This window comes from Pseudophryne corroboree, chromosome 12 (assembly GCF_028390025.1).
Source record: "Pseudophryne corroboree isolate aPseCor3 chromosome 12, aPseCor3.hap2, whole genome shotgun sequence".
NCBI classification, from domain to species: domain Eukaryota; kingdom Metazoa; phylum Chordata; class Amphibia; order Anura; family Myobatrachidae; genus Pseudophryne; species Pseudophryne corroboree.
Window position 1 is genome coordinate 29720584 of NC_086455.1, and position 24498 is coordinate 29745081.

At 47.8% G+C, this 24498-nt stretch overlaps 1 protein-coding gene across 1 annotated transcript in view; it reads left to right on the forward strand.

Moving 5' to 3' along the window:
• MED6 (mediator complex subunit 6) overlaps window positions 1-17155 on the forward strand; it is a 35163-nt gene extending 18008 nt beyond the window's left edge. Inside the window, exons 4-8 of the mRNA XM_063947289.1 lie at window positions 9395-9477; window positions 12224-12332; window positions 14221-14336; window positions 14673-14700; window positions 16830-17155. Coding sequence (XP_063803359.1) covers window positions 9395-9477; window positions 12224-12332; window positions 14221-14336; window positions 14673-14700; window positions 16830-16960 — 467 coding nt within the window. The 3' untranslated portion in view covers window positions 16961-17155. The remainder of the gene's footprint in view (window positions 1-9394; window positions 9478-12223; window positions 12333-14220; window positions 14337-14672; window positions 14701-16829) is intronic.
• The last annotated feature ends 7343 nt before the right edge of the window (window positions 17156-24498 follow it).

The window sequence follows — 24498 nt, forward strand, 5'->3', positions numbered from 1 at the left end:
GGGATCTGTTGGACAAGTGGTCCGGATCGCATCTTCAGATGCATCGGCTGATAACCCTGTCTCCAAGGACCAGGGTGTCGCTGTTGTGGTGGCTGCAGAGTGCTCATCTTCTAGAGGGCCGCAGATTCGGCATACAGGACTGGGTCCTGGTGACCACGGATGCCAGCCTTCGAGGTTGGGGGGCAGTCACACAGGGAAGAAACTTCCAAGGACTATGGACGAGTCAGGAGACATCCCTACACATAAATATTCTGGAACTAAGGGCCATTTACAATGCCCTAAGTCAGGCAAGACCCCTGCTTCAACACCAGCCGGTGCTGATCCAGTCAGACAACATCACGGCGGTCGCCCATGTAAACCGTCAGGGCGGCACAAGAAGCAGGATGGCGATGGCAGAAGCCACAAGGATTCTCCGATGGGCGGAAAATCATGTGTTAGCACTGTCAGCAGTGTTCATTCCGGGAGTGGACAACTGGGAAGCAGACTTCCTCAGCAGGCACGACCTCCACCCGGGAGAGTGGGGACTTCATCCAGAAGTCTTCCAAATGATTGTACACTGTTGGGAAAGGCCACAGGTGGACATGATGGCGTCCCGCCTCAACAAAAAGCTAAAAAGATATTTCGCCAGGTCAAGGTACCCTCAGGCGATAGCTGTGAACGCTCTAGTGACACCGTGGGTGTACCAGTCGGTTTATGTGTTCCCTCCTCTGCCTCTCATACCCAAGGTACTGAGAATAATAAGAAGGAGAGGAGTAAGAACTATTCTTGTGGTTCCGGATTGGCCAAGAAGAGCTTGGTACCCAGAACTTCAAGAAATGATCTCAGAGGACCCATGGCCTCTGCCGCTCAGACAGGACCTGCTGCAGCAGGGGCCCTGTCTGTTCCAAGACTTACCGCGGCTGCGTTTGACGGCATGGCGGTTGAACACCGGATCCTAAAAGAAAAGGGCATTCCGGAGGAAGTCATTCCTACGCTGATTAAAGCTAGGAAAGATGTGACCGTACGACATTATCACCGCATATGGCGAAAACATGTTGCTTGGTGTGAGGCCAGGAAGGCCCCAACGGAGGAATTTCAGCTCGGTCGATTTCTGCACTTTCTACAGTCAGGAGTGACTATGGGCCTAAAATTGGGTTCCATTAAGGTCCAGATCTCGGCTCTGACGATTTTCTTCCAAAAAGAACTGGCTTCACTGCCTGAAGTTCAGACTTTTGTTAAAGGAGTGCTGCATATTCAGCCCCCTTTTGTGCCTCCAGTGGCACCGTGGGATCTCAACGTGGTGTTGGATTTCCTAAAGTTGCATTGGTTTGAGCCACTTAAAACCGTGGAGCTAAAATACCTCACGTGGAAAGTGGTCATGCTGTTGGCCTTGGCGTCGGCCTGGCGTGTATCAGAATTGGCGGCTTTATCTTGTAAAAGCCCTTATCTGATTTTTCATATGGATAGGGTGGAATTGAGGACTCGTTCCCAATTCCTCCCTAAGGTGGTTTCAGCTTTTCATGTGAACCAACCTATTGTGGTGCCTGCGGCTACTCTGGACTTGGAGGATTCCAAGTTACTGGACGTAGTCAGGGCCCTGAAAATATATGTTTCCAGGACGGCTGGAGTCAGGAAAACTGACTCGCTGTTTATCCTGTATGCACCCAACAAGCTGGGTGCTCCTGCTTCGAAGCAGACTATTGCTCGCTGGATCTGTAGCACGATTCAACTTGCACATTCTGCGGCTGGACTGCCGCATCCTAAATCTGTAAAAGCCCATTCCACGAGGAAAGTGGGCTCTTCTTGGGCGGCTGCCCGAGGGGTCTCGGCTTTACAACTTTGCCGAGCTGCTACTTGGTCGGGTTCAAACACATTTGCAAAATTCTACAAGTTTGATACCCTGGCTGAGGAGGACCTTGAGTTTGCTCATTCGGTGCTGCAGAGTCATCTGCACTCTCCCGCCCGTTTGGGAGCTTTGGTATAATCCCCATTGTGGATTACGGAGTTCCCAGCATCCACTAGGACGTCTGAGAAAATAAGAATTTACTCACCGGTAATTCTATTTCTCGTAGTCTGTAGTGGATACTGGGCGCCCATCCCAAGTGCGGATTATCTGCAATACTTGTATATAGTTATTGCCTAACTAAAGGGTTATTGTTATGAGCCATCTGTTCGTGAGGCTCAGTTTTTGTTCATACTGTTAACTGGATTTGTACGAGTTGTACGGTGTGATTGGTGTGGCTGGTATGAGTCTTACCCTGGATTCCAAATCCTTTCCTTATTGTGTCAGCTCTTCCGGGCACAGTTTCCTTAACTGAGTACACACCAGGTAGTCCTAGTTCTTTCTTAGAGTGCCCAGTCTCCTTCGGAGCCCGCTATTCCCCATGGTCCTTACGGAGTTCCCAGCATCCACTACGGACTACGAGAAATAGAATTACCGGTGAGTAAATTCTTAATATATATATATATATATATATATATATATATATATATATATATATATATCATTATCTCAGTAGGGGACCTACAAATTTACAATTTTGGATAAGGGATGATCAACCTGTATTGACTGTCTCGTGTTGTCCTTTACAAAGATTTGTTGTACGTGGCAACTACATCTATACTACAGTGTAGCCCAAAGGAGCCATTCAGGTTCGGTTTGGTTCAGTTGGCTAGGCGGATACCTTGTGAAGTCTTTGGGTCCCCTCTGCCGGAGAGGCAGTGGCTGTATGTTACCGAATGACCCAATTTACCTTTGATTTATTATTACTGACAATACAAGTGACCTAAATTCTATAGTTTGTAATCTGGTTCAAAAAGAAAAATGTTTCCAGTTTAGCCACAACTGCGTGTAACTGAATTGGAAATGCATTGTGGCAGAAATGGACATTGCTGGGTTAGCCCTTGTCTGACTGCGTTGGTACGGGCTACCACCCGCCAGAATGCCGGCAGTGGAGAGAGCGCAACGAAGCCCCTTGCGGGCTCGCTGCGCTTGTCACAGGTTCTATTTCCACTCTATGGGTGTCGTGGACACCCACGAGTGGGAATAGCCCTGAGCCCCCTGCGGGCATTCTTGCGGTCGGGATCCCTGCGTCGGTATGCTGACCGCCGGGATGGTAACTACATCCCGTGTGGCCGTGTCGGAGCTATACCAGACTGATAAATCTGCAGGCAGTAGCCCCTTTGGCCACCACGTGTTTGTGTTTTCCCAGAAAGTGACCAGCGAAATAACGGTTAACGTTTTTTGCTCCTAGACTAACCTATTGTTTCTCTATCGTCCTAAGTGGATGCTGGGGTTCCTGAAAGGACCATGGGGAATAGCGGCTCCGCAGGAGACAGGGCACAAAAGTAAAGCTTTTACAGGTCAGGTGGTGTGTACTGGCTCCTCCCCCTATGACCCTCCTCCAGACTCCAGTTAGATTTTTGTGCCCGGCCGAGAAGGGTGCAATTCTAGGTGGCTCTCATAAAGAGCTGCTTAGAGAGTTTAGCTTAGGTTTTTTATTTTACAGTGATTCCTGCTGGCAACAGGATCACTGCAACGAGGGACAGAGGGGAGAAGAAGTGAACTCACCTGCGTGCAGGATGGATTGGCTTCTTGGCTACTGGACATGAAGCTCCAGAGGGACGATCACAGGTACAGCCTGGATGGTCACCGGAGCCACGCCGCCGGCCCCCTCACAGATGCTGAAGCAAGAAGAGGTCCAGAATCGGCGGCTGAAGACTCCTGCAGTCTTCTTAAGGTAGCGCACAGCACTGCAGCTGTGCGCCATTTTCCTCTCAGCACACTTCACACGGCAGTCACTGAGGGTGCAGGGCGCTGGGGGGGGGGCGCCCTGGGAGGCAAATGAAAACCTTTAAAAAGGCTAAAAATACCTCACATATAGCCCCAGAGGCTATATGGAGATATTTACCCCTGCCTAAATGTACTAAATAGCGGGAGACGAGCCCGCCGAAAAAGGGGCGGGGCCTATCTCCTCAGCACACGGCGCCATTTTCTGTCACAGCTCCGCTGGTCAGGAAGGCTCCCAGGTCTCTCCCCTGCACTGCACTACAGAAACAGGGTATAACAGAGAGGGGGGGCAAAATAAATGGCAATATATTAATATAAAAGCAGCTATAAGGGAGCACTTAATCATAAGGCTATCCCTGTCATATATAGCGCTTTTTGGTGTGTGCTGGCAGACTCTCCCTCTGTCTCCCCAAAGGGCTAGTGGGTCCTGTCTTCGTATAGAGCATTCCCTGTGTGTCTGCTGTGTGTCGGTACGTGTGTGTCGACATGTATGAGGACGTTATTGGTGTGGAGGCGGAGCAATTGCCAAATATGAGGATGTCACCTCCTAGGGGGTCGACACCAGAATGGATGCCTTTATTTGTGGAATTACGGGATAGCGTCAACTCGCTTAAGCAGTCGTTTGCCGACATGAGGCGGCCGGACACTCAATTAGTGCCTGTCCAGGCGCCTCAAACACCGTCAGGGGCTGTAAAACGTCCCTTGCCTCAGTCGGTCGACACAGACCCAGACACAGGCACTGATTCCGGTGGTGAAGGTGACGAATCAACCGTATTTTCCAGAAGGGCCACACGTTATATGATTTTGGCAATAAAGGAGATGTTACATTTAGCTGATACTACAGGTACCACTAAACAGGGTATTATGTGGGGTGTGAAAAAACTACCAGTAGTTTTTACCGAATCAGAAGAATTAAATGACGTGTGTGATGAAGCGTGGGGTGCCCCGATAAAAAACTGCTAATTTAAAAGAAGTTATTGGCTTTATACCCTTTCCCGCCAGAGGTTAGGGAGCGCTGGGAAACACCTCCTAGGGTGGACAAAGCGCTAACACGCTTATCAAAACAAGTGGCGTTACCCTCTCCTGAGACGGCCGCACTTAAAGATCCATCAGATAGGAGGATGGAAAATATCCAAAAAGGTATACACACATGCAGGTGTTATACTACGACCAGCTATTGCGACTGCCTGGATGTGCAGTGCTGGGGTAGTTTGGTCAGAGTCCCTGATCGAAAATATTGATACCCTGGACAGGGACAATATTTTACTGTCGTTAGAACAAATAAAGGATGCATTTCTTTATATGCGTGATGCACAGAGAGATATCTGCACACTGGCATCACGGGTAAGTGCTATGTCCATTTCGGCCAGAAGAGCTTTATGGACACGACAGTGGACAGGCGATGCGTAGAGGAGTTATTTGGGGTCGGTCTATCGGATTTGGTGGCCACGGCTACGGCCGGGAAATCCACCTTTCTACCTCAAGTCACTCCCCAACAGAAAAAGGCACCGACCTTTCAACCGCAGCCCTTTCGTTCCTTTAAAAATAAGAGAGCAAAGGGCTATTCATATCTGCCACGAGGCAGAGGACGAGGGAAGAGACAGCAACAGGCAGCTCCTTCCCAGGAACAGAAGCCCTCCCCGGCTTCTACAAAAGCCTCAGCATGACGCTGGGGCTTCGCAAGCGGACTCGGGGGCGGTAGGCGGTCGTCTCAAGAATTACAGCGCGCAGTGGGCTCACTCGCAGGTAAATCCCTGGATCCTGCAGATAATATCTCAGGGGTACAGGTTGAAATTAGAGACAGAGCCACCTCGCCGTTTCCTGAAGTCTGCTTTACCAACGTCCCCCTCAGAAAGGGAGACGGTTTTGGAAGCCATTCACAAGCTGTATTCTCAGCAGGTGATAGTCAAGGTACCTCTTCTACAACAAGGGAAGGGGTATTATTCCACTCTTTTTGTGGTACCGATGCCGGATGGCTCGGTAAGGCCTATTCTAAATCTGAAGTCCTTGAACCTGTACATAAAGAAGTTCAGGTTCAAGATGGAGTCACTCAGAGCAGTGATAGCGAACCTGGAAGAAGGGGACTTTATGGTATCCTTGGACATCAAGGATGCGTATCTCCACGTTCCAATTACCCCTCACACCAGGGGTACCTCAGGTTCGTTGTACAAAACTGTCACTATCAGTTTCAGACGCTGCCGTTTGGTTTGTCCACGGCACCTCGGGTCTTTACAAAGGTAATGGCCGAGATAATATTTCTTCTTCGAAGAAAAGGCGTATTAATTATCCCATACTTGGACGATCTCCTAATAAGGGCAAGGTCCAGAGAACAGCTAGAGATGGGTTTAGCACTATCTCAAGAGGTGCTAAAGCAGCACGGATGGATTCTGAATATTCCAAAATCCAAATTAATGCCGACAACTCGTCTGCTGTTCCTGGGGATGATTCTGGACACAGTTCAGAAAAAGGTTTTTCTTCCCGAAGAAAAAGCCAAGGAGTTATCTGACCTGGTCAGGAACCTCATAAAACCAGGAAAGGTGTCTGTACATCAATGCACAAGAGTCCTGGGAAAAAATGGTAGCTTCTTACGAAGCAATCCCTTTCGGCAGATTCCATGCAAAGGGATCTGTTGGACAAATGGTCAGGGTCGCATCTTCAGATGCACCTGCGGATAACCCTGTCGCCGAGGACAAGGGTATCCCTTCTGTGGTGGTTGCAGGAGGCTCATCTATTGGAGGGCCGCAGATTCGGCATGCAGGATTGGATCCTGGTGACCACGGATGCCAGCCTGAGAGGCTGGGGAGCAGTCACACAGGGAAGAAATTTCCAGGGAGTGTGGTCGAGCCTGAAAAAGTCTCTTCACATAAGCATTCTGGAACTAAGAGCAATCTACAATGCTCTAAGCCAGGCGGAACCTCTGCTTCAAGGAAGACCGGTGTTGATCCAGTCGGACAACATCACGGCAGTCGCCCATGTAAACAGACAGGGCGGCACAAGAAGCAGGAGGGCAATGGCAGAAGCTGCCAGGATCCTTCGCTGGGCGGAGAATCACGTGATAGCACTGTCAGCAGTATTCATCCCGGGCGTGGACAACTGGGAAGCAGACTTCCTCAGCAGACACGACCTTCACCCGGGAGAGTGGGGACTTCATCCAGAAGTTTTCCACATGCTATTAAACCGTTGGGTAAAACCAATGGTGGACATGATGGCGTCTCGCCTCAACAAAACACTGGACAGGTATTGCGCCAGGTCAAGAGATCTGCAGGCAATAGCTGTGGACGCGCTGGTAACACCTTGGGTGTACCAGTCGGTATATGTGTTTCCTCCTCTGCCTCTCATACCAAAGGTATTGAGGATTATACGGCAAAGAGGAGTAAGACTAGTGGCTCCGGATTGGCCAAGAAGGACTTGGTACCCGGAACTTCAAGAGATGGTCACGGACGATCCGTGGCCTCTACTTCTGAGAAGGGACCTGCTTCAGCAGGGTCCTTGTCTTTTTCAAGACTTACCGCGGCTGCGTTTGACGGCATGGCGTTTGAATGCCAGATCCTAAAAGGAAAAGGCATTCCAGAAGAAGTCATTCCTACCTTGATAAAGGCAAGGAAGGAAGTCACCGCGAAGCATTATCGTCTTATTTGGCGAAAATATGTTGCGTGGTGCGAGCAGCGGAGTGCTCCGATGGAGGAATTTCAACTGGGTCGTTTTCCTACATTTCCTGCAATCAGGATTGTCTATGGGTCTCAAATTGGGATCTATTAAGGTTCAAATTTCGGCCCTATCAATATTCTTCCAAAAAGAATTGGCCTCAGTCCCTGAGGTCCAGATTTTTATCAAAGGAGTACTGCATATACAGCCTCCTGTGGTGCCTAAGGTGGCACCGTGGGATCTAAATGTAGTTTAGATTTCCTCAAATCCAATTGGTTTGAACCACTAAAGAATGTGGATTTGAAATATCTCACATGGAAAGTGACTATGTTACTGGCCCTGGCTTCGGCCGGGAGAGTATCTGAACTGGCGGCTTTGTTTTATAAAAGCCCTTATTTAATTTTCCATTCGACATAGGGCAGAGCTGCGGACGCGTCCGCATTTTCTCCCTAAGGTGGTATCAGCGTTTCACCTGAACCAGCCTATTGTAGTGCCTGCGGCTACAGACGACTTGAAGGACTCCAAGTTGTTGGACGTTGTCAGAGCCTTAAAAATATACATTTAAAGGACGGCTGGAGTCAGAAAATCTGACTCGCTGTTTATACTGTATGCACCCAACAAGTTGGGTGCACCTGCTTCTAAGCAGTCGATTGCTCGTTGGATTTGTAACAAAATTCAACTTGTACATTCTGTGGCAGGCCTGCCACAGCCTAAATCTGTTAAGGCCCATTCCGCAAGGAAGGTGGGCTCATCTTGGGCGGCTGCCCGAGGGGTCTCGGCATTACAACTCTGCCGAGCAGCTACGTGGTCAGGGGAGAACACGTTTGTAAATTTTTACAAATTTGATACCCTGGCAAAGGAGGACCTGGAGTTCTCTCATTCGGTGCTGCAGAGTCATCCGCACTCTCCCGCCCGTTTGGGAGCTTTGGTATAATCCCCATGGTCCTTTCAGGAACCCCAGCATCCACTTAGGACGATAGAGAAAATAAGAATTTACTTACCGATAATTCTATTTCTCGGAGTCCGTAGTGGATGCTGGGCGCCCATCCCAAGTGCGGATTATCTGCAATACTTGTACATAGTTATTGTTAACTAATTCGGGTTATTGTTTAGGAAGCCATCTTTCAGAGGCTCCTCTGTTATCATACTGTTAACTGGGTTTAGATCACAAGTTGTACGGTGTGATTGGTGTGGCTGGTATGAGTCTTACCCGGGATTCAAAATCCTCCCTTATTGTGTACGCTCGTCCGGGCACAGTACCTAACTGGAGTCTGGAGGAGGGTCATAGGGGGAGGAGCCAGTACACACCACCTGACCTGTAAAAGCTTTACTTTTGTGCCCTGTCTCCTGCGGAGCCGCTATTCCCCATGGTCCTTTCAGGAACCCCAGCATCCACTACGGACTCCGAGAAATAGAATTATCGGTAAGTAAATTCTTATTTTTTATTTTGGAACTCATTGTTACCATGTTCTTTCTTTTTTTTTTCCCTATGCTATGTTACACAAATACTTTTGTCTATGTATAATTTCCTTCTCTAGTCCAAGATCATAGGTGTACTGGTGTTCAAATATATTATACCTGTATATAATTGTGTTACATATTATGGGCCTAATTCAAGGTTGCTCACAAAAGCAATATCTTCCTCTAATGGGCAAAACCATGTGCACTGCAGGTGGGGCAGATGTAACATGTGCAGAGAGAGTTAGATTTTGGGTGGGGTGTGTTCAAACTGAAATCTAAATTGCAGTGTAAAAATAAAGCAGCCAGTATTTACCCTGCACAGAAACAAAATAACCCACCCAAATCTAACTCTCTCTGCACGTTATATCTGCCCCCCCCCCCCCCCACCCCCCTGCAGTGCACATGGTTTTGTCTATTAGAGGAAGATTTTGCTTTTGCAATCAACCTTGAATTAGGCCCTACATTTTTACGCGCGTCTTTGTGCACAGTTGCTGACCTCACATTCCATTTATTTTGCAGCTATTCCACTTGCAGATTACTATATTATTGCTGGAGTGATCTACCAGGCTCCAGACTTAGGATCTGTTATCAACTCCAGAATGGTAACCTTCATTTTATGACTCCTCTAGGCATGTTCATGTAGCCATGTATTAAAGTATACACTCGCCCGCAACGTAATTAAAAAGATGCTTACTGGACAGCTCTGGGAAGCTCGGAAAATGTTAGCCCAGTTGGAGTCTACAGCCAGAGGTTGTAGATGGTGCTCCCGTTCTCTTCTAAACTTCATTAGTATATTAAAGATGTTTCTATTAATGATTTGTAGATAGCGGAAGAGAAATGCTTTAACTTCATGTGTCTCTAAATCTCAAAGTACTTTGGGGGTTATTCAGAGTTGCTAGCAAACCAAAAAACTTAGCAATTGGGCAAAGCCATGTGCACTGCAGGTGTGGCAGATGTAACATGTGCAGAGAGAGTTAGATTTGGGTGGGTTATATTGTTTCTGTACAGAGTAAATGCAATTTAGATTTCTGTATGAACCCCCCCCCCCCCAAATTTAACTCCCTCTGCACATGTTACATCCGCCCCACCTGCAATACAACATGGTTTTGCCCAGTTCTGTGCTTTTTTGGTTGTTTCTGAATAACCCCCTTAGCACGTTAAAGTATATCCTATGTTCTGTACATGAACTGGGTTATTGTGTGGTTGTATAAAAATTCAGGTAGCCTTAATATACCTTTTAATACCATACCTTGGTAACACACTGTATGACGTAGTGTTCCTTCTAGGATCATGAAGGGGCAGGGTGCCGGAGTCTGTGGGCACATTGGCGCGTGCGCCCGAAACGGGGGGATGCAAATTAAGGGGCGTGGTCATGCCCCCGTCATTTTAGTGGGCGGTGCTGCCCACAGACGCTGCTATAGAGGGCGTCTGTGGCCGTCGATGCCACTGTTGGGGGCGTGCCCAGCACCTCCGTCGGTGCTGGGCTTCCCCCAGCTCTCTCCTAATGCGTGCATGGATGCCGCGCGCATGCGCACGGTATCTTTACACGCTGGGAGGGCAGGAAGCGGGCGGCTGTTCTAGCAGGGTGCCGCAAAAGGGGCAGGGCGGATTTTGCCTTTTAAAAATCGGGCAGGGCGCGGCGCCCTGCTAAAACAGCCTAGACTGAACACTAATGACCTCTGTATTATAGACATGGCTACTTTTGAGACTTTAGTGCTATATCATTCTAGCATATATGTTTACATATAAATGTGTAAATTTATATGATGTGACAAATTCATCCAATGTTGAAATTCAGCATATTACAAAGATGAACCACTGATATTAGATTACAGTGCATCCGGAAAGTATTCACAGCGCTTCACTTTTTCCACATTTTGTTATGTTACAGCCTTATTCCAAAGTGGAATAAATTAATTCCCCCCCCCCCCTCAAAATTCTACATACAATACCCCATAATGATGACGTGAAAAAAGTTTTGAGATATTTGCACATTTATTAAAAATAAAAAACTAGATATCACATGTACATAAGTATTCACAGCCATTGCTCAATACTTTGTTGATGCAGCAAATACTTTCCGGGTGCACTGTACGTTTAAAACCACAGAGCAGGTGTATTGAAGCCATTTAAATACATCTGCCGTTTAATGCTGCAATGGGAAAGTGATTGGAAGAAACTATTTTCTCTGTGCTGTATTTCAGTCCATATTAACATGTTCACTGTTTTTAATAATAAGACTGTGGGGTGTATTCAATAACTGTCGGCAAGACGGCAGCTTCCGACAGAAATAGGTCGGAAGGGGTTCCGACCTATTCAATAGCGGCTGATTTTTTTCTGACAAGTCGGAAAACACATGGATCGGCGGAATACCCGCCGATCCACGTGCTTCTGTCGGGAATGGGGCCAAATCCGACAGGTTTTGGCCCCCTTTCCGACAAACTCAATCCGACTTGAAAACAAGTCGGATTGAGGTGAGGAGACAAGTGGGGCGGCGGGGGGAGCAGAGTTCGGCGGCCGGCGGTGGGACATGTCTGCGGCGGGGGGAGGCGCTGCAGTTAGAGAGGTGCCCGGCTGTCCCCCCGCAGCAGACATGTTCCCCCGCAGCCAGCTCCTCCCACTGGCCGACGATCTCTGCCCCCCCCCCCCCCCCCCCCCCGCCGCTGTCTCGCTCACGCCCACCGCCGTCTGCACCCCTGGCCACTGCTGTCAGCGCAGGACAGAACCCTGTGTACGGCCAAATCCGACAGTCTGATTTGGCTGTCCATTTAATAGGGGTTGTCGGTTCCATTCCGACAACTGCATGTCGGAATGGATCCGACTCTTATTGAATATACCCCTGTATCTGCTTATGTTCAGTGTTATCATCTGCTTTGTCCAGATTATTATTTAGCATTTCAAAAAAGTTTTATCACTTTAAGAGATGAGCGCAATAATGAGGGCATTAAACATATTCTCACATGTGATAATTATCCCAGGTTTTGGCATTGATTTTCTCTTTTCCACACTCATGTACAGTACATGGCAAAGTAACGTGTGAATAAAAGACGGAAACATTTGCATTATTTGAATTATACCCCTTTCACACCAAGCTTCTGACTTGGGTTACTGCCGAAGCAACTCGGGTCCTGGCTTTAACGGGACAGGGTCATCCCGGGTTGTGTTACCTGGGTTGAACCCGGCACCTACCCAAGTAGGGGTCTTAGCTAAAACAAAGCCGGTTTTCTTGCTGGAAAGCACGATGGAACCTCACTTCTAATTGAATCTCCTCCTTTATATTCACTTGATAATATTTCTAATAAAGTTACAATATGTTTTTATACGTGGACTTCTTTTTTATTTTTTTAGCTTACTGCAATTCATGGGATCCAGTCTGCATTTGATGAGGCCATGTCTTACGGTCGTTATCATCCATCTAAAGGGTACTGGTGGCACTTCAAAGACCAGGAAGAGCGAGGTACACTATGTAATGCAGTGGACAGCAGGGAAATTGTAGTCTTGCCTTCACGTGCATCAAGTTCCAAAGAAAGTCATTATATCAAGGACACTCGGTCACTACTACAACAGTGCAAGTGTGGTTTGCTCGTTCAGACAGTGGCAGAATTTATTTTATTATTTTCTCTAAAAAAAACCCCAACCCTTTTGACCATTTCAATTAAGGCACTGACCCCACGCTTTCAGCTGACGGACAGTTTTGTAGTTAAACTGACATTCATGAATGCTGGTTTCTTGGTTATAAAAGTTGTTGGCTTATATGCATGTGATGATTGGGACAATCCATGGGTGTGGCCAGACTGGATATAGATCAGGACATTCGATCATCAGAACAAAAGGTCGGCCAGTGTTGTTGTTTGGCTAGAATAAATTCATTTAGGTTTAGAACGCAGAGTTCCACACAGACTGTCACCATCTAATACCAGTGGTGCAAACTCTTTTTTTTAAATGAACACAGCACTGCCACAAGGTCATGCTAGATCAGGGGTGGGGAACTTTTTTTTTTTCTACCAAGGGCCATTTGGATATTTATACAATGCTTCGCGGCCCATACAAAATTTATCAACTTAAAAATTACCCTGCCCCCCAGTAGTTACACCCCTTAGTGGTGCGCCAAAAATGGGTGTGGCCAATTAAAATGAGATGTGATACACATATGCCCCCAACAGTGCAGTGCCAGATACACAAATGTCCCCACAGTGCCAGATACACAAATGCCCCACACATGCGCCCCCCCCCCCCTACCGCTGCTGCTGTGTGTCAGGAGAGGAGAGCGCAGCGTGCGCCACTCTTGCCCCTTGGTGCTCAGTCCGGCGGCGTGTCAGGGACCAGGCAAGGAGGGAGAGCGAAGCTACGTCGGGTGGTGGCGTGTAGGACCTCCAAACCAGCTGCCAGTTCGTGAGCCAATCAGAGTTTGCGGACCGGCAGCGGTGGCTCCTGATTAGCTGCTGGTCCGCAAGCTCTGATTGGCTCATGAACCGGCGGCTGGTTTGAGATCCTACCCGCCGCTGCCGCCGGACATAGCTGCGCTCTCCTCCCTGCCCTGACAGCTGAGACACGCCGCCGCTGGACTGAGGGGCGACGTGTCTCGCTGACACACAGCAGTGGGTGGGCCGGAACAAACGGCTTTGCGGGCCTTATACGGCCCGTGGGCCGGAGGTTCCCCACCCCTGTGCTAGATAGAGGCAGCGCCCAAGGAAGCGCCACCTAAGTTCCCAACTAAAATACAGGCATCACAGATAAACACGTGTAAAAATAGATCTTTACACAGTGTCAGAACACCTATTATACCTCCCATAGGGGGTAATTCAGACCTGATCGCTCGCTAGGGATTTTTGCAGCCCTGCGATCAGGTCAGAACTGCGTATGCAGTGCGCTGGCGTGTCGCACGGGTACAAAGCGGAACGTTGCTGTGCGATGGGTTTTACGAAGAATCCATTCGCACAACCGATCGCAAGGAGATTGACGGGAAAAAGGCGTTTGTGGGTGGCAACTGACCGTTTTCAGGGAGTGGTTGGAAAAACGCAGGCGTGTCCAAGAGTTTGCGGGGCAGGTGTCTGACGTCAAATCCGGTCCCGGACAGGCTGAAGTGATCGCAGCGGCTGAGAAAGTTCAGGGCTACTCAGAAACTGCACAAAGTTTTTTTGTACCGCTCAGCTGCACATGCGATCGCACACTTGCATAGCTAAAATACAATCCCCGGTGGGCGGCGACTATGCGAACGCAGGACTGCAAAAACCAGCTAGCGAGCGATCGGGTCTGAATTACCTCCATAGTTGCCAGTTTAATGTACGTAATGCACAAAATCTATTGGTTTGGTCTTTCATTACTTTTTTTTTTTGTCTTTCCAGATAAAGCGAAACCAAAGGCTAAAAAGAAGGAAGAAGCCAGCTCGCTTTTCCAGAGGCAGAGAGTAGATGCTCTCCTGCTAGAACTCCGGCAAAAGTTTCCTCCTAAATTTGTCCAGGTAATGCAGACTCTGAAAAGACTTTACCATGCACAACCTTTGTAAGTGTGCACCATCTATGGCTTTTGTACTCTAAATTGGTGGGAGCCCTTTCCCGCACAGCTTGGGAGGATGAAAGCTAGAACACGCATTTCTCCTTGTTTTTAGGATTGTTTCATCAATAGAATTAGAGAGACTGGAAATCTTAGGTTGCATCACATCCGTATAGGAGTGATGATTGAATGCATTGTACATTGTCTACTAGATCCAGGAAGTTTCTTCTTTCTTCCTTAACCATTATTTACTTTTTTGATTTCTAGGATGTCTAAATTTATAATTATAATTTTCTTATTGCAGCAAAAACCTGGGGAGAAGCCAGTACCAGGTAAGCTTTTATTTCCTTACTAAAACTAAAAAAATAAATAAATGAAAGTTTATCTCTTTCTGAAACACAATTTGTGTAAAATATTTTCAGCTCAAATTACAAATAAAAGTATTTCCTTATCGCATGACTTGGTTCGTTTGCACAGATTAGCCAATCAGGAAATGGAAACACACCTTTTTTCACACAATGGGGGTCATTCCGAGTTGATCGCTCGCTAGCTATTTTTTGCAGCGCTGCGATCAGATAGTCGCCGCCTATGGGGGAGTGTATTCTCGCTTTGCAAGTGTGCGAACGCTTGTGCAGCCGAGCGGTACAAAAACAGTTTGTGCAGTTTCTGAGTAGGTCTGATCTTACTCAGCCGCTGCGATCACTTCAGCCTGTCAGGTCCCGGAATTTATGTCAGACACCCGCCCTGCAAACGCCTGGACACGCCTGCGTTTTTCCAACCACTCCCTGAAAACGGTCAGTTGACACCCATGAACGCCCTCTTCCTGTCAATCTCCTTGCGATCGGCTGTGCGAATGGATTCTTCGTTAAATCCATCGCCCAGCAACGATCCGCTTTGTACCTGTACGACGCGCCTGCGCATTGCGGTGCATACTCATTTGCAGTTTTGCCGAGTCTTGACCTTATCACAGCACTGCAAAAAATAGCGTGCGATCAGGTCGGAATGACCCCCTATATCAGCTTCTCCAAGAAGCTGTTACTTCTATGATACTTACCTAGTTTGCTGCAGGGGACGAGTGGTAATGGCTCGTTGGGGTTGATTTGAACCCGTGGAGGAGGAAGTCGGTCTACCTTACTTCCCCGATGATCACATGACTTTTCATTGCCTCATCCAAAAGTGTGATTTCATGAAACGCAGGGGTCCAAGCTGAGTGCTTCCAAATCTTCACTCCATAGTGGCGTTGTCTGATGCAGTAATTAAGGCGGACTGCAGACAGTGATGGATGATTTTTATTTCTCATTTAGAGTAATGGAATTAAGAATGTAATTACCGGACAGTCAAACCAATTTCGTACAAGGCTAAAATAAATTTTCTGAAAGAGTACAGAATGTGACTTACTTTCTCCCCCTTAGAGTATGGGATGAACTTTTTGGCTTTTCTGCTTGCGATAATTTAGTGCATTTACGCTCTCACCTGCGTAAACTTATATTTGCAACTTTCTAGATGTTAGTTAGAATTTAATAGGTTCTAGGTGATCATTTTCTACCACTTCTTCTTAGGAGGCTTAGATAAATATGTTTGTGTAATCACTGATGTGCCATGCACATTTTTGGCCTGTTTTCGAGTTAAAGGTTCAATAGCGACTTTTGGTACATGGAAAGAGTGTTTCCATACACCTGTGTTCCTGCAGCTGTTGACTTGTACATATCTTAAGATATATGCAACTTTAAATCTAGCGTGTAGACAAGTCTAGTGCAAATTTGCAACAAAGTTTCACCATTTCTGTGGAACTTGCAGAAGTATGTCTCCCAACTTGTCAGATACATGTAATGGGCCCTACACACTGCGGGATCCGCCGCCAAGCTGCCCGACGGCGGGTACGGCCGACGGGCAACCCGGCGGCGGGCAGTGACGGGGGGAGTGAAGTTTCTTCACTCCCCCCGTCACCCGGCTCCATAGCAGTGCAGGCAAATATGGACAAGATTGTCCATATTGGCCTGCATGCACAAGTGACGGGGCACCAGCGATGAACGAGCGCGGGGCCACGCATCGTTCATCGCTGGTGCCTCCACACTGAAAGATATGAACGGTATATGAACGAGATCGTTCATCGTTCATATCTTTCACTCATATCGCCCAGTGTGTAGGGCCTATAAGTCAATATTATACATCTATCTGAGGGATGTGACTTGCTTGTATCTTCACTCCCCTTCTCTAATAAACTTACTGGTGAACGCCTCACCTCTTCTAGCGGAAGGAGGTTTAATAATAAGACCTGCTCAACTTGAGATGTGTGACAAATGTTGTGCAAGTTGTACTTGTATGGAGTGGTGTCCGACTGTAAATGCTTTTACCTACAGTATATAATGAACTACTAGCCACAGCTGCTAGTGCTCAGAGATATCATGTGAGCTCGGATTGAATTGATGCATTAATGACGGGTGTCTTCATTTGCTTTCAGTTGAACAAATAAAAAAAGAACAGGAACCGCCGGCTGAGATGGTGAAACAAGAAGAAAAGGAACCAGTTAAAACCCCGCAAGGACAAGCAACAACCAAAGGACCACCGGAAAAACGAATGAGACTACAGTAGAATTTGGTTTAAGGTTTCCTCAAATCTCTGGGGATCTGCTACATTGACTGGAAAGTATTGGAGAAATGGACATTGTAAATAGGCGGATACGTCGTCATGGTGTTTAGGTATGCCAGCCCTGCCACTCTGCACAGGGTATGGTGAGAAATGTTTGTACCCGTACCCTTTTGTTAAAAGAGAAAGTTAAAAGAAGAATGTGGTGAGTTGGTGGTTTTTATGATGGCACCTAGAAATTCCTAGGTTCAGGGTTACTATCTGTTGAAGTGACTTCTACTCCCTGCCCAAGTATATTGCATTAAGAGACGAGTTACAGTATGTTTCGTAGCGGAAGCACTTGTTATGGGTATATAGGCCTCTTGGTATAGGCATATGGCAAAACACAGTAGGGAGCAGCTTGTGTCCTTTAATATACGGAATTATCACTTACAGTCAGCTAGATAACAAAGATCAAAGCAGCCTCCGTAATGATACTTATCTATACTGAATATCTCACAAAATTATATTTTGTACTTGATGGACATATTTTAAAGGTATGTATCCCGAAAAATGGTTGTTTCTATGGGGGTCATTCCGAGTTGATTGTAGCTGTGCTAAGTTTAGCACAGCTACGATCGTAAACTCAGACATGCGGGGGGACGCCCAGCACAGGGCTAGTCCGCCCCGCATGTCAGTACCAACCCACCCCCCGCACAAATACAAAAGCATCGCACAGCGGCGATGCCTTTGTATTTGAGGAGTAACTCCCGGCCAGCACGGCTCCTGCGGCTGACAGGGAGTTACTGCGTGACACACTGCCGCGGCCCGCCCCCCCCCCCCCCCCCCCCCCAATGGTCCGCTCCCCTAAACTAAGCACACAAATATAATACAACAACTACCTTTAGCACCCGCAGCTGCTGAATGAGATATTATTATCCCAGTGATGGAATATGAAAATAATAATTAACATAGTAGAAAAGTGATGCTTGAGCGTAGACGGAGAACTTATTCTGTCAATTGGTCTTTAAGGAGCACACGGCTGTGAACCAATCGGGAAGGGGGTTTAAATTCTGAGCATTGTGCTGACAGACATCACTGCGCTATCCGGCTAAAAATAAGAATTTACTTACCGATAATTCTATTTCTCATAGTCCGTAGTGGATGCTGGGGACTCCGTAAGGACCATGGGGAATAGCGGCTCCGCAGGAGACTGGGCACATCTAAAGAAAGCTTTAGGACTAACTGGTGTGCACTGGCTCCTCCCCCTATGACCCTCCTCCAAGCCTCAGTTAGGATACTGTGCCCGGACGAGCGTACACAATAAGGAAGGATTTTGAATCCCGGGTAAGACTCATACCAGCCACACCAATCACACCGTATAACTTGTGATCTGAACCCAGTTAACAGTATGATAACAGAGGAGCCTCTGAAAAGATGGCTCCCAAAAATAATAACCCGATTTTTGGAACAATAACTATGTACAAGTATTGCAGACAATCCGCACTTGGGATGGGCGCCCAGCATCCACTACGGACTATGAGAAATAGAATTATCGGTAAGTAAATTCTTATTTTCTCTAACGTCCTAAGTGGATGCTGGAGACTCCGTAAGGACCATGGGGATTATACCAAAGCTCCCAAACGGGCGGGAGAGTGCGGATGACACTGCAGCACCGAATGAGAGAACTCCAGGTCCTCCTCAGCCAGGGTATCAAATTTGTAGAATTTAGCAAACGTGTTTGCCCCTGACCAAGTAGCTGCTCGGCAAAGTTGTAAAGCCGAGACCCCTCGGGCAGCCGCCCAAGATGAGCCCACTTTCCTTGTGGAACGGGCTTTTACAGATTTTAGCTGTGGCAGGCCTGCCACAGAATGTGCAAGCTGAATTGTACTACAAATCCAACGAGCAATAGTCTGCTTAGAAGCAGGAGCACCCAGCTTGTTGGGTGCATACAGGATAAACAGCGAGTCAGATTTCCTGACTCCAGCCGTCCTGGAAACATATTTTCAGGGCCCTGACAACATCCAGCAACTTGGATTCCTCCAAGTCCCTAGTAGCCGCAGGCACCACAATAGGTTGGTTCAGGTGAAAACGCTGGAACCACCTTAGGGAGAAACTGAGGACGAGTCCTCAATTCCGCCCTGTCCGAATGGAAAATCAGATAAGGGCTTTTAAAGGATAAAGCCGCCAATTCTGACACGCGCCTGGCCCAGGCCAGGGCCAACAGCATGACCACTTTCCATGTGAGATATTTTAACTCCACAGATTTAAGTGGTTCAAACCAATGTGACTTTTGGAACCCAAACTACATTGAGATCCCAAATTGCCACTGGAGGCACAAAAGGAGGCTGTATATGCAGTACCCCTTTTACAAACGTCTAAACTTCAGGGACTGAAGCTAGTTCTTTTTTGGAAGAAAATTGACAGGGCCGAAATCTGAACCTTAATGGACCCCAATTTCAGGCCCATAGACACTCCTGTTTGCAGGAAATGTAGGAATCGACCCAGTTGAATTTCCTCCGTCGGGCCTTACTGGCCTCGCACTACGCAACATATTTTCGCCAATTGCGGTGATAATGTTTTTGCGGTTACATCCTTCCTGGCTTTAGATCAGGATATGGATGACTTCATCCGGAATGCCTTTTTTCCTTCAGGATCCGGTGTTCAACCGGCATGCCGTCAAACGCAGCCGCGGTAAGTCTTGGAACAGACAGGGTCCTTGCTGGAGCAGGTCCCTTCTTAGAGGTAGAGGCCACGGATCCTCCATGAGCATCTCTTGAAGTTCCGGTTACCAAGTCCTTCTTGGCCAATCCGGAGCCACGAATATAGTGCTTTCTCCTCTCCATCTTATCAATCTCAGTACCTTGGGTATGAGAGGCAGAGGAGGGAACACATACACTGACTGGTACACCCACGGTGTTACCAGAGCGTCTACAACTATTGCCTGAGGGTCTCTTGACCTGGCGCAATACCTGTCGAGTTTTTTAATCATGTGGACGACTTCTGGGTGAAGTCCCCACTCTCCCGGGTGGAGGTCGTGCTGAGGAAGTCTGCTTCCCAGTTGTCCACTCCCGGAATGAATACTGTTGACAGTGCTATCACATGATTTTCCGCCCAGCGAAGAATCCCTGCAGCTTCTGCCATTGCCCTCCTGCTTCTTGTGCCACCCTGTCTGTTTACGTGGGTGACTGCCATGATGTTGTCCGACTGGATCAACACCGGCTGACCTTGAAGCAGAGGTCTTGCTAAGCTTAGAGTATTGTAAATGGCCCTTAGCTTCAGGATATTTATGTGAAGTGATGTATCCAGGCTTGACCCTAAGCCCTGGATATTCCTTCCCTGTGTGACTGCTCCCCAGCCTCGCAGGCTGGCATCCGTGGTCACCAGGACCCAGTCCTGAATGCCGAATCTGCGGCCCTCTAGAAGATGAGCACTCTGCAACCACCACAGGATGGATACCCTTGTCCTTGGTGACAGGGTTATCCGCTGATGCATCTGAAAATGCGACCTGGACCATTTGTCCAGTAGGTTCCACTGGAAAGTTCTTGCGTGGAATCTAACGAATGGGATTGCTTCGTAGGAAGCCACCATTTTTACCCAGAACCCTTGTGCCTTGACGCACTGAGACTTGGTTCGGTTTTAGGAGGTTCCTGACTAGCTCGGATAACTCCCTGGCTTTCTCTTCCGGGAGAAACACCTTTTTTTTTTTTTTTTTCTGGACTGTGTCCAGGAACATCCCTAGGAAACAGAAGACAAGTCGTCGGAACCAGCTGCGATTTTGGAATATTGAGAATCCAATCGTGCTGCCGCAACACTACCTGAGATAGTGCTACACCGACTTCCAACTGTTCCCTGGATCTTACCCTTATCAGGGAATCGTCCAAGTAAGGGATAACTAAAATTCCCTTCCTTCGAAGGGATATCATTTCGGCCATTACCTTGGTAAAGACCCGGGGTGCCGTGGACCATCCCTACGGCAGCGTCTGAACTGATAGTGACAGTTCTGTACCATAACCTGAGGTACCCTTGGTGAGAAGGGTAAATTTTGACATGAAGGTAAGCATCCTTGATGTCCCGAGACATCATGTAGTCCCCTTCTTCCAGGTTCGCAATCACTGCTCTGAGTGACTCAATCTTGAATTTGAACCTCTGTATGTAAGTGTTCAAAGATTTTAGATTTAGAATCGGTCTCACCGAGCCGTCTGGCTTCGGTACCACAATAGTGTGGAATAATACCCCGTTCCCTGTTGCAGGAGGGGTACCTTGATTATCACCTGCTGGGAATACAGCTTGTGAATGGCTTCCAAAACTGCCTCCCTGTCAGAGGGAGACGTCGGTAAAGCCGACTTTTGGAAACGGCGAGGGGGAGACGTCTCGAATTCCAATATGTACCCTTGAGATATTACCTGAAGGATCCAGGGGTCTACTTGCGAGTGAGCCCACTGCGCACTGAAATTCATTGAGAACGGGCCCCCACCGTGCCTGAGCTTGTAAGGCCCTAGCGTCATACTGAGGGCTTGGCAGAGGCGGGAAAGGGTTTCTGTTCCTGGGAACTGGCTAATCTCTTCAGCCTTTTTCCTCTCCCTCTGTCACGAGCAGAAAAGAGGAACCTTTTGTCCGCTTGCCAACAAAGGACTGCGCCTGATAATACGGCGTCTTATTTTGAGAGGCGACCTGGGGTACAAACGTGGATTTCCCAGTTGTTGCCGTGGCCACCAGGTCTAAAAGACCGACCCCAAATGTCCCCTTTCAAAGGCAATACTTCCAAATGCCGTTTGGAATCCGCATCACCTGACCATTTTACTGGTAGAATTGGACAACGCACTTATACTTGATGCCAGTCGGCAAATATTCCGCTGTGCATCATGCATATATAGAAATGCATCTTTTAAATGCTCTATAGGCAATAATATACTATCCTTATCTAGGATATCAATATTTCCAGTCAGGGAATCCGACCATGCCAACCCAGCACTGCACCTCCAGGCTGAGGCGATTGCTGGTCGCAGTATAACACCAGTATGTGTGTGAATACATTTTTGGATACCCTCCTGCTTTCTATCAGCAGGATCCTTAAGGGCGGCCATCTCATGAGAGGGTAGAGCCCTTGTTCTTACAAGCGTGTGAGCGCCTTATCCCCCCTAGGGGGTGTTTCCCAACGCACCCTAACCTCTGGCGGGAAAGGGTATACAGCCAATACTTTTTAAGAAATTATCAATTGTTATCGGGGGGAAACCCACGCATCATCACATACCTCATTTTATTTCTCAGATTCAGGAAAACTACAGGTAGTTTTTCCCTCACCGAACATAATACCCCTTTTTGGTGGTACTCGTATTATCAGAAATGTATAAAACATTTTCCATTGTCTCAATCATGTAACGTGTGGCCCTACTGGAAATCACGGTTGTCTCTTCACCGTCGACACAGGAGTCAGTATCCGTGTCGGCGTCTGTATCTGCCATCTGAGGTAACGGGCGCTTTAGAGCCCCTGACGGCCTATGAGACGTCTGGACAGGCACAAGCTGAGTAGCCGGCTGTCTCATGTCAACCACTGTTTTTTTATACAGAGCTGACACTGTCACGTAATTTTCAACAGTACATCCACTCAGGTGTCGACCCCCTAGGTGGTGACATCACTGTTACAGACACTCTGCTCCGTCTCCACATCATTTTTCTCCTCATACATGTCGACACAAACGTACCGACACACAGCACACACACAGGGAATGCTCTGATAGAGGACAGGACCCCACTAGCCCTTTGGGGAGACAGAGGGAGAGTATGCCAGCACACACCAGAGCGCTATATATATATATATACAGGGATAACCTTATATAAGTGTTTTTCCCCTTATAGCTGCTGTATAGTTAATACTGCGCCTAATTAGTGCCCCCCTCTCTTTTTTTAACCCTTTCTGTAGTGTAGTGACTGCAGGGAAGAGCCAGGGAGCTTCCCTCCAACTGAGCTGTGAGGGAAAATGGCTCCAGTGTGCTGAGGAGATAGGCTCCGCCCCCTTTTCGGCGGCCTTATCTCCCATTTTTCTGTATATTCTGGCAGGGGTTAAATGCATCCATATAGCCCAGGAGCTATATGTGATGTATTTTTTGCCATGTAAGGTATTTTTATCATGTTTTATTGCGTCTCAGGGCGCCCCCCCCCAGCGCCCTGCACCCTCAGTGACCGGAGTATGAAGTGTGCTGAGAGCAATGGCGCACAGCTGCACTGCTGTGCGCTACCTTGTTGAAGACAGGACGTCTTCTGCCGCCAATTTTTCCGGACCTCTTCGCTCTTCTGGCTCTGTAAGGGGGCCGGCGGCGCGGCTCCGGGACCCATCCAGGCTGGGCCTGTGATCGGCCCTCTGGAGCTAATGTCCAGTAGCCTAAGAAACCCAATCCACTCTGCACGCAGGTGAGTTCGCTTCTTCTCCCCTTAGTCCCTCGATGCAGTGAGCCTGTTGCCAGCAGGTCTCACTGAAAATAATAAACCTAAACTAAAACTTTCACAAAGAGCTCAGGAGAGCCCCTAGTGTGCACCCTTCTCGTCGGGCACAGAAATCTAACTGAGGCTTGGAGGAGGGTCATAGGGGGAGGAGCCAGTGCACACCAGATAGTCCTAAAGCTTTCTTTAGATGTGCCCAGTCTCCTGCGGAGCCGCTATTCCCCATGGTCCTTACGGAGTCCCCAGCATCCACTTAGGACGTTAGAGAAATATATAATGCCCAATCTGCTCGTTTCCCACCTCTATGGGTTTAAGGATAAAACATAGATATTGGTGACAGAGTGCCTCGCCCATCCATTCTAGTGCCACGTTGGTCTGAACTGAATCCCCCTCCTCCCGGTACATTTGCAGAGTCTGTAGTGATTGTGGTCTGTACTAAAAGCTGACAGAAGAGTAATCATCAATAATAGAGTAAAGGTTAAAAATAAACTGTATATAACCATCCAAGAAGTAGGTGAGATGACTATCCAAGAAGTAGGTGAGATGACTATCCAAGAAGTAGGTGAGATGGAAATTGTAGGAAAAAAGATAGTCGGAGATACGGGTTGTAGTTGTGATCCCGGCGGTCAGAATACTGACGCCGGGAACCCGATCAGCAGAATGCCGGCAGCAGCTCCGCTGCTATTCCCACTCGTGGGTGACCACGAAACCCATAGAGTGGGAATAGAACCTGTGGCGAGCACAACAAGACCGCGAGGGGCTTTCTAATGCTCACCCCGCTGCTGGCATTCTGGCGGCCAGGATACCATACCCAACCCGAGATACCATTTATTACTTCTCATTTGCCAGTCATAGTTTTTTATTCATATTTCACAGCTTTCTACAATCTATTGAGTACTACTTACTGGCCTGCAGCTTATTATTAGAGTGTGCTTCATTTTGGTATTGGCACCCCTCCCATCTACCCTCAGGTGTTTTACTTAGCACAGATTCTTACATTGACTACATATTAGAATGGGCTCTATTTTAAAGAAAATAATACATTTATAGTGTTCATAGTACAGATGTTAGGGACTCATCTAATGAAGTTCACCTGGACGCTGTGGGTGGGCACACATATTTGA